We start from the raw sequence: 16,038 nt of genomic DNA, 5'->3' as shown, positions 1-16,038 counted from the left end.
ATTGAGGGATAGCATAGCACGCATAGCAGGGGTCAAAGCAATAGATTCTTGTGAGAAATATTTAGGACTTCCACCATTGATAGGGAGATCAAGGAATAAAGAGTTTAGAGCAATTCTTGACAAAATCAATGCAAAAATGGGGAACTGGAATCATAAATTTCTATCACAAGCAGGGAGAGAAATTATGTTGAAAGCTATTATTCAGGCCATTCCCTATGCTATGGGAGTGTTTAAACTTCCTAAAGTTTTGTTGAAACAAATAAACAAGATGATGAGAGGATATTGGTGGGGTCAAGCAAACCAAGAAAAGAAAATGAATTGGTTAAGCTGGGATCAAATGGGGAAATCCAAAGGTAAAAGAGGGCTTGCCTTCACAGAATTTGAAAACTTCAATATTATGTTGCTAGCTAAGCAAGGCTGGAGGATTCTATCATATGCAAACTCTCTTACTTCTCGAGTTTTACAGTTCAAATACCTCCCTAGATCTGAACTCCTAACTGTAAAGATGGGAAGCAATCCATCATTCATATGGAGAAGTATACTAGCTGCTAAAGATTTACTTAAAAAATGGATTAGTTAGAGAATAGGCAATGGTAAATCACTAAAAATCTGGCAAAACTCATGGTCGCATCAACCTTCATCATACAAACCTCAAATTGGCAGAAATATATTGGGGACTGCGGCCAAGGTGGAGTTACTCATTCAACCAAAAACCAAGGAATGAAATACTTCTTTAATTGAAGCAGTTTTCAACAAAGAGGAAGCAGAGCTCATTAGACAAATTCCAATCAGTCAAAGTAATTAGCAAGATAGAATGATATGAAGAAGTAATGCAGATGAGAACTTCACAGTAAGAAGTACATATCATTTATTAGGGGAGATGCAGGACAGAGATAAAGGACAAAACTCCTACAACAATGAACACAGAGTAGGTTGGACCAAAATATAGAAAATTAACATACCTCCAGTAGCAAAGAATTTTCTTTGGAGAGCATGCAGAAATATTTTGCCCACCAAATTCAATTTGCACAAAAGAAAGATAATGGATGATCCCAATTGCCCTATGTGTCTCAAGGAGCCAGAAACTATAGCACATATCCTTTGGGAATGTATATCAGCCAATGACATATAATTGAGCCAATGTTCCAGAAAAAATAAAAAACGCATGTGTTGCTACAAGAATGTGAAGGAGCTCGTGCAAGACACAACAAACTCGAAATGGAAGAAATGCAGGAATTGTCATTAATTCTCTGGAACCTATAGTGGAGAAGGAATGAGTTTGTGTTCAAGAATATTATCATAGACTCTAAGTCAGTGCTTCTCAGACTAAATTAGATGAGAATGGATATATATTCTATACAAATGACACAAGATCATAACAATGTAGCAGACAATAGAAGGTCAGTAACATGGCAGTCTCTTCCTCAAGGCTTTTGTAACATTAACTGGGATGTAACAGTTGATAAAAGACAATGTATAATAGGAATATGTGTTGCTGTGAGAGATAAAGAAGACAACTTTTTGGCAACCTTAAGGAAAAAACAGACATCAATACCTGAACCTCTATTAGCAGTGGCAATTGCAGCCTACAGAGCAGTCAGTTTTGGACTCGAACTGGGTATGAGAAAAGTGATCTTAGAAGGAGACTCAAAGATAGTTGTCGATGATCTCAAATTGAACAAACATAAATGATCTTATTTTGGGATGATTATTTTTTATACTCAAGACAAAATAAGTAACTTTGAAGCATGCACAATTTGTCATGTTCACCATGAGTGTAATTCTGTAGCTCATGGTCTAGGAAAAAATGCATTACATGTATTTGACTGTATTGTGGAATTGGAGGAAACTACAACTTTTTCTCAAACCATGTAACATGAAATGGTATCAATGAAGGAAGATTTTAACAAAAAAAAAAGAAGATTTTGGATGGTAAATAATAATAGGGTAGTGATAGGGTTACTATCATTTTACTACCTATTTATTATTTATAGTGTATTTATTTTATTATTATTATTTTTAAGTATTTTTTTAACATACTTATTCATTAAGAAAAAATTAAAAAATATATATAATTTTACTAATAATCACTTCCTTATCCATTAAGTAAAATAAAAAATTAAAAAAAATCAAATATAAAAAGGGTTGTAAATGAGTAGTAAGAGGGTAGTAACCCTATCATTATCGAAAATAAATAAAACTACTCAATGATCATTTTAGATTAATTCTAAATTTGGTTCTACTGAATAGGTACGCCGTTCATGTACAAAAAAATATAATCGATTATTAAAGGATATAATTATTGATATGGGTATATATAAACTTTATAAGGATATTAATAAAAAATTTAAAATTTGTAATAATTATAAAATATATAATGTATATATATATGCATAATCAACTTTAAGAAACTAAATGAAACAGCTTATGAATAAACTCGAATTTGCTCGAGCAAGTGTTTTCTTCATAAATATGAAGTCTAACTCGATGGAATGCTCAAGTTTGACTACTCGTGTTCGAATAAAATTTGAACGAATAAGAGTTGATATATTTATGAGACCCAAATACATGCACCATTATGAACTTTCCCGTTTTGGGAAACTCCTATCGGATAATATATTGTAAATTTCATAGTTTGAATTTCAATTTGTTCCCCTCAGTATATCCGAATTTTTCTATTATTTCGCTCGAGCTAACTGTAGAGCGCAACTCGAGCGAACAACCAAATGAACATTGACTCGAGCGGAATGTCAAGCGAACATTAGGATTTGTGTCTCGCTCGAGCGGTATGTCGAGCGGTGTTGAGCGAACTTTCGGACTTCATCTTCGCTCGAGTGGTATGTCGAGCGAACTTGGCTCGAGCCAACTGTCGAGTCAACTTTCAGCAAATACTTTTTCAACTCCAAAATCAGTCTTCACGTATACCCCAACATGTTGAATGTTAAATATTATTTAATTTGCAATAACATGCATGCATGGCTGGCAGGCACAGTGCGTGGTTTTTGCTAAATTTCATGACTAGTACTTCATCTGACAAGCTAGAGTACTTGTTCTTTATTATGATATATATATAGATATATATATATATATATTTTCTGTAATATGATTTGCACATGATTCTTAATTATTATTATCTTCTGTATATGGGGATCGACCTGTCAACGTGTATGCACGTGATTTTTTAAATCCTTACTCAGCCTTTTAGTTAAAAAATAGTATCCAAATTATTTTCATTGTTTTGATCTTCACATCTAATTATATGGCTGAGAGCACACCCGATTTGGAATCCTATGTTCTTCTTAATTAATCAGCCATATATATAGATAATTAACTATAATAGGCAATTAATGACTACAAATATATATATATATATATAATCTTCTATACCTTTAAATAAAATTATTGTGATATTTTTGTTTTAATTTCCAGAGACATGATCTTGGTGAACAACATGGTGATTAATTTCTCTATTTGAGTGCTGCAATTCATCGGTAATATATATATACACTCAAATGGTCATTTGAATAATCAATCCCGTCGTATATAATCCATCACAAATGATTATTTTTTTTGTAGTAAGTCCCTAGCCTATATTATATATACCTCAATACTACATTTTCTTTCTTTTTTTGTTTTTCTTTCTTATAAATGGTCAACGGTAGAAGAATCCCAGCTTGTTCATGATCTGAATATTCCCCGGTTACGACCTGTTACAGTTATATATATTTTTTTCCCGTGCATGCAGATTGTAAAACGTTGAAGAATCTTTATCCCATGCACGAATCTTTGACTCCACGATCATATATAAGAGATCGAATCCTAACTTAAAAAAACTTCTTCACTTGATGAGAAAAAAGAACTATTGTAAACTCAAAGTATTAATTTCTCCTTTATTTTTTGGTATATTCAAGTAGCTAATTACTAGCTAGCCATCTCTGGAGATCAGAAACTCTTGATGAAGTAATTTCCAGAGATACTTTCACATGATGATCATGAGTCGGCCAATCTTGATCATCTTATCACAAACAAGCATGACATGAAATTAATAAGCCAGTCGTGCGTCTGAGGCAAAAACAAAACTTCAAATATAATTAAATGTCAGAAACAGACATTAATATTATGATTCTAGCTCTCTCTCTCTCTATATATATATATATATTATATCTGATCTGATTAATCGATGTTCAGAAAAGCATGCATGCTGGGGAATTTATCCAGTCACTGATGATGGAGTAGAAGTACTACTCCTTGTGCAGCTAGCTAGCAGCGTGCATCTCGGGGCACATGAGCAGCTCCTATGAATCTATATATATATATATATATAGATTCATGCAAATCAAGTTGGCTCTGTATTTTTTTTTTTATTCAGTTTTCCAGAAGGATCGAGCTAATTGGAAAGAGTATAAATTTTATTAACTTTTGAGAGTATTCCAAGAAAGATATGCAGTGATCTTCTGATCAGCTAGCTCATGCATGCTCTGTACGCAGTGATCTTCTGATCAGCTAGCTCATGCATGCTCTGTACTCTAGATCGACTTAATTAATATATTATATAATTAAACAAATTATATTATTCTTGTTTAGTTATTTCATGCATTATTTAATTAAACAAGAAGAAGTTATTGATGATCAACACCGACCACGAACGTACAATATTATTTTTATAAGGATATTTGTTCAATAAAGGCATGCATGCATGTGTGATTTATTAATGCGTATCCTAATTAATTAGCCAATTAATCACATCTTTAATTACTTGTGTAGATATATATATATATATATATATATTATATACATGTTCAACCGACAAAGACCCGTCTGTTTAATTATATTATCATATATATAACTCATACTGTAAGGTCATCCTCTAACCATTTTTTTTCACCAACATTCCTAATAGCAAACCATATTTTCCATATTATATATTTATATATATATATATATCCGTTACGCTTAGATCTCTCCCTTATTTAGCAAAATAAGTCAGAAAAACGTAATGAATATGAAAAATTATGCATATAATTATACTCTAAGCATTCTCCTTTTATCGTCCCACTATATATGATAAAGCGGCATTAAAGATGATGAAAGTATCATATATTATATATATAATAAGATGAGAGTGTGATATATAATATTAATAATTTGTTCCAGATTCGATGATTTGCAACTTTATGCAAGCATACCAATTTGTGCTGTATGATTCGAGAAAGCATGATTAAAGATCATATCATGATCTACCGTATGGGATAGTATCTACAGTCAACTAAATCTTAAACCCCAGTCACTAATTAATTAGAAAATACATGTATTTTTGTTGAGATCGAGGATCGAGCTCAGAACTGGGAATAGTTGAGAAAACAGTACTGCACGTGTAGGATTTAAAAATCAGCGTCGACTTCACGTCATTCCATGCATGCATCGAGGAAACAAAACAATGTTATTTCTTACGAGAGTGGCTCTACAGCCACACAGATCTCGACAGTGCATGAATTTCTGTTTTTTCTTTTTCTTTACTTTTATGAATTTTTTTAATATTTTTAAATATTAAAAAAAATTTACATCATTATTAAAAAATATTTCTTTAATCAATAATTAAAAAAAAAAAAGAAGAAACCCACTATCGGAAGCCCATCGGGGAGCCCCATGTTCTTACAAATACGAACAAATGGATGGGACGAAAACTTTATTGGCTTTGTTCATGTGTTTGTAATATCAATGATCAATATTACATTGTGTTTCGAACACTAGTATGCATCGGTTGCTGATCCAACCGATCAAATTTGGACCAAGAAAAGCGTGCAACAAGTTTCTAGGTATCATGCATGTACAGCGTATGCATCTGTGGAGTCTGATCATCTGTTTTTTCTTTTTAATTTGTCCTGATCACTGTTTTGATCTATGGAAATTAATCCTCCTAACTACTAGCTGTTTATCTTAAATATCTTAACATGAATATTAATAATTGGATCTTTGATTTTCTATGATCCATAATAATAAAAACAACAACAGTTAAAAGATGTATATTTATCCATCTATTTGATGAAAATTTTGATTTGACTATGAGAAAAGAATCACCCTAACTTAGTTTCACAAGTGTCTCCCGACGGCTAGAGGCATAATGATGTTGTAGGTAAGAACCCTTAACCCCTCAGTATTATTTATAGACTTCTGGCCATCAAGAAAGTTAAGACTTTGTGTTTAACTGTAATTAAAAATTTAAAGTTAATCTTATATTTTAGGAGTTTGTCTTATCTCATTATAACTCATCTATTAACTGATAAGTTTTGAGTTATTCCAAACTCTTACATTCTAACTCATCTATTATAACTCAAGATGAGTGTGACACATCTCTAATTATTTAAACTCATCTATTATTTAAACTATGTGTGTGTCACATAGTTTAAATAAAATTCTTACATTCTCCCACTTGGCCCATATGCCGATAAAATAATATTTTCCGTTCATGAGTTTATTACAGGAAATTAACCATATTGCACAAATTCATTTCCTGAAACTTTTCATAGCTCAAATAAATACATTTCATGAGTTCCATAATATCAGTATCAAACAAGCTACTAATGCGAGTCATGGCGGTTCTCTGTTATATAACCTACAAATTTCCTTACATGTACCACAACACCAATAATTTAATTTAACACGATCTTTAATTGAGATAATTAAGGCTAATATTGTAATGCCTTGAGTTCCAATTCATTTCTATTGTAGACATTATATTGGTATCATTCATCCACACAATTTAATGTACATATAAAGTGGAAAGACAAGAAAACATAAACAAAACAACCATAATAGATATCATTAAGTGTCCAAATAGAATTCAAAAACATCTACGAGCTCATTAACATGTTCATATTATAAGACCTATTCTATCAACATGTTCTTTAAACTGCTTCGCTACTAGACTCTTTGTCAATGATTCTGCTATCATAAGCATAGTACTAATATGTTCTATGGATACTGTTTGTTTCTGTACTTCCTCCTTAACGCTTAGGTATTTGAGCTCCATGTGCTTAGCACCTTTAGAATACGTATCGTTTTCGGAGAAAAATACTACAGAGGAATTATTACAATAAATTCTTAACGGCCTGATTATAGAGTCGATAACTCTAAGCCCTAAGATAAAGTTCCTTAGCCATAAACAATGCATTGTGGCCTCAAAGGACGCCACAAACTTAGCCTCCGTTGTAGATGAAGCAGTGATTGTTGGTTTCATACTTCTCCATGAGATCGCTCCACCATCCAACAGGAAAACATAATTTGAAGTGGATTTCCTGCTATTAGATCAACTAGCAAAATCAGAGTCTGAGTATCCAGTAAACTCTAAATTGTCCGTTCTTTTTAAGGTAAGCTAGTAATCCTTAGTTCCTTGCAGGTATCACAATACCCTCTTTGCGGCTTTCCAAAGAGACATCCCAGGGTTACTTTGGTAGCGCCCAAGCATGCCAACTGCAAAAAATAATGTCTGCCCTCGTGCAAATCTATGCATATACCAAACTCCCCACAATAGAAGCATATGAAATTTTTGCTATCTTTTTACACTCCCACTCAGACATTGTGATAGGCTAAACTTATCATATTTGATATTGGAGTGTCCAACGATGAACAACTTTTCATGCTAAATTTATCAAGAACTCTTTATATGTAACTTTTATGAGACAATCCCAACAGTCCTTGTTTTCGATCCAAAAGGATTTTGATTCTGATCACAAAGGATGCCTCACCCATATCTTTCATTTCAAAGTTCTTAGAGAGAAAACCTTTGGTTTCATAAAGTAAGCCACGATCACTACTAGCTAACAATATATCATCAACATACATGATAAAAATTATGAACTTACTCCTACTGACCTTCAGGTATATATATCGATCAACGATGTTTTCTTTAAATCCAAAGGCAGTAATGGTATCATTGAACTTTAAGTACCATTGTCGGGAAGCTTGCTTAAGCCCGTATATCGATTTCTTAAGCCTACATACTAGGTGATCTTTGCCCTTTTTCAAGTAGCTTTCTGACTGCTCCATGTAGACCTCTTCATCTAAACTTCCATTTAAAAATATCGTTTTTACATCCATCTGGTATAATTCTAAATCATAATGAGCCACCAATGCCATAATGATCTTGAAAGAGTTCTTTTTATATACTGGAGAAAATGTCTCTTTGTAATCAATGCCTTATTTTTGAGTGAAACTATTGGCAACAAATCTGGCCTTATATCATTCAACATTGCCTTTTGAGTCGTGTTTGGTCTTAAAGACCCATTTACACCTGACTCTTTTACTCCTTTTAGGCAACTCAACGAGATCCCAGACTTGATTCTGATCCATGGATTTCAACTCTTCTTTCATGGCATCGATCCATTTACTAGAATCACTTCCCTCTATGGCTTGTGAAAATGTTAGTGGATCTTTACTTATTCCAATGTCAAATTCAGATTCCTAGAGATACACCACATAGTCTGCTAAAATAACAGGTTTCCAATCTCTCTGAGATCTGCGTAAGACAACTTGTTTTGGTGACTCCGAACTTGGTTCATCAGTGGTATTATCATTTTGAGATGGGTGATCATTTACTTGTTCCAATGTATCATTGTGATGATCAATTAGAGAAACCATTATCTTTTCTAAGGATGCAGGTATAAGGACATCTACCCGTACTTTCTCAATGATCATATCTTTGGGTTCAATTCTCCCACTGATCTTGCCAAGTTCAATGAATTTGGCATTTCCTATTTCCGTAATTCTTGGAATGTGATTAGGGCAATCAAATCTATACCATTTGGATCTCTCTGGGTACCCAATAAAGTACCCGCTTACTATTCTAGGATCCAATTTTCTTTCATGGGGATTGTAAAGTCTTGTTTCTATTGGGCAACCCCAAACATGCATGTGCCTTAAACTTGATGTATTACCAGTCCATAGCTCGAAAGGAGTTTTTGGAATTGACTTACTAGGAACGCGATTTAACATATACATTATCGTCTTAATGGCTTCACCCCCACAATGATTTGGGTAAGGTAGAATTGCTTACCATACTTCTAACCATATTCGATAAAGTCTGATTACGTCTTTCAGCAACATCGTTCTGCAGTGGCGTCCCTGGCATCGTTTACTATGCAACAATGCCATGTTGTTCAAGAAGTTTGGCGAATGGGCCAGGCTTACGGCCCGATTCGTCATACTTTCCATAGTATTCTCCACCTCGATCCGAACTGATGATTTTCACCTTTCTATCTAACTACCTTTCTACCTCCATGAGAAATACCTCAAGCACTAAAATAGGTTGAGATTTCTCATGTAACAAATAGATATATCCAAATCGTGAAAAATCATCTATAAAGGTGATAAAATACTTTTCTCCACCAAAACATTCAGTGGAGAATGGTCCACATATATCTGTGTGAATTATTTCAAGAAACTCCTTACTTCTTGTGGCACCTTCGTAGTATGTTTAATTTGCTTTCCTTTAATGCAGTCCAAACAGACTTCAAGATTAGTAAAATCAAGATGCGGAACAATCTTTTCTTTTACTAATCTCTATAACATTTCTTTGGAGATGTGTCCCAATCTTTTATGCCAAAAATCATAAGAATTTTTATTCATCATGTTTCTTTTAGTTCTAATACATGTTTCATGGTGTTGGGTATAGGTATTTTTAATAAATGTATTATCGTGGCAAAGTCGATAAAGGCCATTGGAAAGCAACCCAGAACCAATAGATAAATTATTTCTAAACAAATTGAATCTACCATTATGGAACAAAAAAGAATAACCATCAGTATCTAGTCTACATAAGGAAATCAAATTACGCCTTACAAAAGGCACATATAATGTGTTATGAAGGTCTAAATAATGACCGGTACTCAAAACTAAACGAAAAGTTCCTATGGCTAAAACTTTAGCCTTATTCTCATTTTCCATAAAAATAAGTCGCTCACTGGGGTTTGATGTTTGGCTTGTAAGGTATCCCTGCATGGTTATGGAAACATGAACATTAGCACCCAAATCGAGCCACTAAGAGTTAATGGGAACATTTTGGACTTATAAGTGATGAGACCAGGTCAAGGACTCCTAAGATGAACCTGACTACTAAACCCAGTTAGAAAAATTAGAGTCATTCAAAATAGGAACATATGAAGTCTGTGAGTGTAGTGATGTAGGTATGCTTACTGTAAGAAAATTTTGTCACATAATGCTTTGAGTTAGACACATATAAACAATAATAAAAATTTAAACAATTATGAATGAACTTTTTTTTTTATATAGAAAATGATAATATCATTCATCAACTGGAAAACAAATGATTACAGACAATCGTCAAACCATACGGTTTGAGAAATACAGTCTGGAATACAATTCCACCAAACCTTCATACTTTCAACCTTTAAAGCATTTCTAGCCAACTTACGAGCTACCATATTGACTTCCCTATATACATGAGAAAGCATACAAGTAGTAAAACAAGTAGCAAGTTTCTTAATCTCATAATAAAGCACACCTAACATAGAATTAGTCATGCTATCATCATTTAGCGCATCAATACTTAACAAGCTGTCACTTTCCATAACAAGATTGGAGACACCCATAGTGGCACATTGTTACAAGCCTCCAAAAATGGCTAGAAGCTCTATGCCTTTTGAACCCTCCATGGAAATTTCTGCATGGCTAAATGCCATAATGATTGCCATTTTCATCCCTCAGCACTGCCCCCACACCTGCCTTATCCCACTTAGGAAATACCATAGCATCTACATTCAATTTCAGGCTACCAGCCGTGGGGGGGTGACATTTATAGTGTTTCAGAGTCTGATTGCGTGTCTTAATGCTGACTTGAGCATGGCTTCTCAGCAGAACATAGGCATTTTCGGCAACACTTGTAGGCCCTAACAGTTCCTAGTCATTCACAAACTTGTTCCTTCGATACCAGAAGCCCTAGGCCAAAGCAAATAACGTAGACAACTTTTCAGAAATATTCCTTTCACAAAGTTGCAAGGCCATCTCGAACAATGATAGCTGCTTATCCAGTATTAATTCAGGGAGATAAAAATGAAACAAACCTTGCACAGCCCCACAATGGACTACCACATGAGTGATATCTTTTTCTTCTGTTAAACAAAGTCTACAGGTTGAATCTGTTAAGACATTCTCTTCACTAAATTCACAGCAGTAGGTAGGCCATCTTTGTATGCACGCCATGCAAAAATTTTAATCTTATTTGGCACTTTCATCTTCCATAAATACTTCCAAAGTTTCTGTTGAGCCTGCATGTTTGAAGATTTAGCACACTGAAAGCCAACTTGAGCATAGATAAATCTGTAGCAACTACACACACTGAACAATCTAGTACATTCATGAGCCCAAACCCTTCTATCTTCTACATTATCAAAACATAAAGGAACTTTTAGAATATCTGAGACTATACTTGGATTGAAGAGAGATCTAAGCTTTTGAATATCCCACATTCTATCATTACCAACAAATAAAGAATCCACCAAGCCCGAGTTAGTACCCTCACTTCCACCCACCCCTTCTGCCAACAAGGATAAATGCCCTAGAATCCACTGATCTTGTCATATATTAACATACCTCACATTCCCTATTCGCCACCTACAACCCGCATATAACCATTTACGTGCCTCCCAAATCCCCTTCCAAGTATAAGGACATTTGCCTAAACCAACCTTCATAAAATAGGTATGGGGAAAATATTTAGCCTTCAGTAATCTATGCAATAAGGAACCTTCATTTTGGTATAATCTCCACCCTTGTTTTGCAAGTAGAGCAAGATTAAAGATTCTTAAATCTTTGAAACCCAACTCTCTAGAGTTCTTTGTCTGACACAACCTGTTCCAACTCAACCAATGCACTTTCCTCTCATTTCCTTTTTGGTCCCACTAGAACCTTGACATCATACATTCTAACTCGGCACAAAAACTAGACGGTAAAAGGAAGCAACAAATTGTATAAGTTGGTATGGATAGGGCTACTGCTTTCAACAAAATCTCCTTACCACCTTGTGACAACAACTTCTCCTTCCAAGCTTGAACTTTTGCCATACCCCTTGTTTAATAGACTGAAAAGCACTCTTTTTTGACCTCCCTATAACAGGTGGAAGTTCCAAATATTTATCATATTGTTGAATTTCACCATTACTCCATAGATTCTTGATCTCATTTTGATGCTCCACACTCACATTACCACTAAACACAATAGTTGTTTTTTCTTTATTAATTCTTTGGTCGGAAACAGCTTTATAACTCTCCAATAACACTTGTATCCTTCTATTTTCTTCCACCTTCGCACGACAAAAGACAACACTATCATCTGCAAAGAGTAGATGATTTATAGTCGGTGCTCTCCTCTACAAATTTTCAACCCAGAAATTTCATTTCTCAGCCCCGCAATTCTTAATAAGGAAATCAGTCCTTCAGTACATAGTAAAAATAGATATGGAGATGATGGGTCTCCTTGTCTTAACGCTCTAGTTGGAAAAATGGGACCCCTTGGCTCACCATTGATCAAAACAGAAAAAGAGACAGATCCAATACAGTACATAATCAGCTCAATAAACTTCGAATGAAACCCCATCACTTTCATAATTGACTTTATAAAACCCCATTCAACGCGGTCGTATGCCTTGCTCATGTCTAATTTTAAGGACATAAACCCCTTTTTACCTTTCTTTTTGTGCTTTAGGAAATTAATCAACTCATAAGCAATCAAAACGTTATCAGAGATAAGGTGCCCAGGAACAAAAGCACTTTGACTTTCACTAATTATGCTTGCAGTACGGATTTGAATCTATTCGAAAGAACCTTAGCAATAAGTTTATAGGCCACATTACATAAACTGATGGGGGCCTATAGTCACTCATTTTAATAGCACACTTCTTTTTAGGAATCAAAGTGATATGAGTATGATTCAGTGTAGAGGGAAAAATACCTGAGTTGAGTGCTTCAAGTACTACTGTAGTAATATTGTCCCCAACCACATGCCAATATTTTTGGAAACATATTGGAGATATGCCATCAGGTCCGGGGGCCTTTTGTAGGGTTCATCTGATTCAACGCTTCCTTAACATCATCTGCTGTGAACTCCTTCATCAGATTCATGTTCATCTCAACTGAAACTCTCCTAGCCAACGGTTCCAAGAAAGCCAAAGAACTAGCATCAACAAACTAAAAAGAGCTAGTAAAAAGGTTTTGGAAATAGTCAAGAATAACCCCATCCCTCTGAGAGCCCTCCTGCCAACGACCATTGATATCTTGGATCTTTAAAATCTGATTTTTCCTCTTTTGCTGAAATGCCTTCATGGGAAAATATTTAGTATTGCTATCACCTTCTTTGAGCCACAATGCATTTGAACGTTGTCTCCACATGATCTCTTTCTTCTACAACCAAAGTTGTACCTCTTCTCTTGCAAACTTAATCTCTTCTATAGGAACCAAGTCCGGGCCCCTCTCCTGTAGACTGTGTAGAGTTCTCTGTGCTTTACTAAGCTAAGTTTGAACATTTCCAAAGCATTGTTTATTCCACCCCTGTAGTTGAGCTCCACATTCATTAATCAAACCAGAAACAACATCCATAGTAGTTGGACCAACACCCCTTTTTCCCAAATGCCTTTGATAATATCTTCACAAGCTTTCTCACCAACCCACATGGCCTCAAATTTGAAAGACTTTTTAACATAACGGGGAAAAGTGGGCCCCTCCAAATTCACCCAAATAGGTAAATGGTCCGAATAGGCTACCACCCCATGAGCTACTCTAGCGTTCGGAAAACTGTCCAACCAAACAGAATTGACCAAGAACCGATCAATCCTTTCACTAATACATTGATCTCCATGTCTCCTATTTGACCACGTAAACTTTAGACCTGAGAAACCCAAATCCCTCAAATTATAGTCTTCGACAACCTCTCTGAAAGTGTAAAGCTGACTGTCAGGCCTAGGTCTACCCCCACATTTCTCATGAGAATACATTAATTCATTAAAATACCCCATCACCATCCAAGGGTCATCATTCGCTCTACACAACAATCTAAGCAAACGCCAAGTTTGATGCCATAAGTGAGTCTCAGGAAAACCATAAATAGCAGTTAAAAACCAGTGTCTCATCCTCAAATTTGGGTCTTTTATCACAACATCAATATGATTAAAAGAATAGTTAATAACTAAAAGATCAACATCTGCATCCCATAATAACGCAATACCTCCTTTCCTACCTTAAGAACTAATAGCCAAACAATTTTGAAAACCTAACTTGTACTTACAGGATTCAACTTCACGAGTGGAGAGTCTAGTCTCTTGCAAGAACACTACGTCGGGCCCTTCCCTCTGAATTAGATCATAGAGGGTTCGAATGCCACGTGGGTTCCCAAGCCCACGTGCATTCCAACTACATATTTTCATGGCTCTCGACGGTGCTGATCCACAACCATCGCCGATATCTCAGGTTTGGCACTGCCTTCGCAGCCTCATCAAGAAGAGACTTTCCTGCATCATAAAGAACTAGAGCTACTTGAAGATGCTTTGATATCCTTCCACAAGAATTGTCTTCCTTTGAAAGCCCCTTTCGTTTTCTAGAAGCCCCCTTCACCGACCCTCGCCCAGGAGGAAATGGTGTCGTTTCATGTAGTAGAGAAGTGCGTTTCCACTTCTTACTCTGAAGCCTATTCGGTTTTTGGGCACTATTTCCCTCCTGGCGAACCCTTGTGACATTAAAGCCCATAACTTCTAGCCCATCAGGCCCAAAAACAACACTGGAGACTTGACCCAATTCTTGGCCAGAAGATTCCAGAATATCCTTCGCATTAGCAGCCATCCCTAACTTTTTGACCACCTCAACCTTCCCTTAACTGCCTTGTTCCTGTAAATCCGCACCCACCCGACCGTAACTACCATCGGTTCAGGTTGAATTTTTGGCTAATAAACCACGCCTTCCTCCTCCACCGTATCTGACCCTTTCTTCGGTACATCCTTTCCCGTTGCGTCCTTTGACCCAAAAGGAGAAGTTGGAGTGTGTTTCAAAGGATTGGGTCCTCTATTTTTCCCTGCAAGTGGGCGAACTCCAAACCCATTGCCTGCACAAAGCCACATACCATAGGGAAATCCTTCACTGTATGCACCTCAGATTCTCATATTACATTGGCACAATCCCTCTCACCATGTCCCAAATAACCACACCAATAGCAGAAATTCGGTAATCTCTCATAAGAGAACCGAACCCACACTGGTTCGCCATCCCCAATCGTCAATTTTTAACCTCTGAGCAAAGGTTTATTGATTGACAAAGCAACTCATACTCGTAAATACTCCCCCCATTCCATCTCCCCTGCCTCCACATCCACTTCCTCAACAGAACCAAGTTTCACACCCAATAAACGACCAACATAATCAGTACGAGCCATAAGAGGTAAGTCATGAATCCGTACCCAAAAGGAAGCCATCTTCATCTGAATCTGGTGAACTTGACTCCAACCATCAACTTCAGACATTAAAACTAAATGTTTAACAAACAACCAAGGACCCTCTCGGAGAACCCTCTCCTTGTCCTTTATGTTCTCAAATTTGGCTAGAATGAGAGTGGAATCCAGATCTCTGAACTTCACCCCTAACCCCAAAGGCCAAGCTTTCCGCAACGTACTCTTGAACACCTCTTTATTATAATGCTTCGCAGTGAATAACTTCATTATCAGACACTTACCTCCGCTTAGAAGAGCATCTGCTAATTTCCCTGGTTCCAAAACCACCTCTATATTTTTCGTCTCAGTTAAAGCGAGACGCTGATAGAGATCATGGAGAGAGTCCTCCATTTGCAACGGGAAACCTAAAGCAAGGCACGACACAAACAGCCGTGGAAGGAGGCCTCTACGTAGATAACCTTTGGAAACCTAGAGAGGAAATTTTTTTAATACGGAAAGAAAAAATACTATAATTATGAATGAACTAGTAGTGTAATCAACATCCTCATTTGGGAGTAGATCTTGATACACAAAGTGTTCTCACCAATATTAAAT

General features: G+C 35.8%; 1 protein-coding gene across 1 annotated transcript; it reads right to left on the bottom strand.

The window, feature by feature from the left end:
- Positions 1-15,318: 15,318 nt before the first annotated feature.
- Positions 15,319-15,834, bottom strand: LOC108979847. Its single transcript, XM_018950613.2, has one exon. It carries the CDS (start codon positions 15,832-15,834, stop codon positions 15,319-15,321), a length of 516 nt encoding a protein of 171 aa, XP_018806158.2.
- Between the last annotated feature and the right edge of the window lie 204 nt (positions 15,835-16,038).

Source organism: Juglans regia, chromosome 9, assembly GCF_001411555.2.
Source record: "Juglans regia cultivar Chandler chromosome 9, Walnut 2.0, whole genome shotgun sequence".
NCBI classification, from domain to species: Eukaryota; Viridiplantae; Streptophyta; class Magnoliopsida; order Fagales; family Juglandaceae; genus Juglans; species Juglans regia.
This window is presented reverse-complemented; position numbering and strand designations above follow the sequence as displayed.

Excerpts from the sequence above, each read along its gene's own strand:
- LOC108979847 (XM_018950613.2), bottom strand. The coding sequence starts at position 15,834 with ATGGAGGACTCTCTCCATGATCTCTATCAGCGTCTCGCTTTAACTGAG.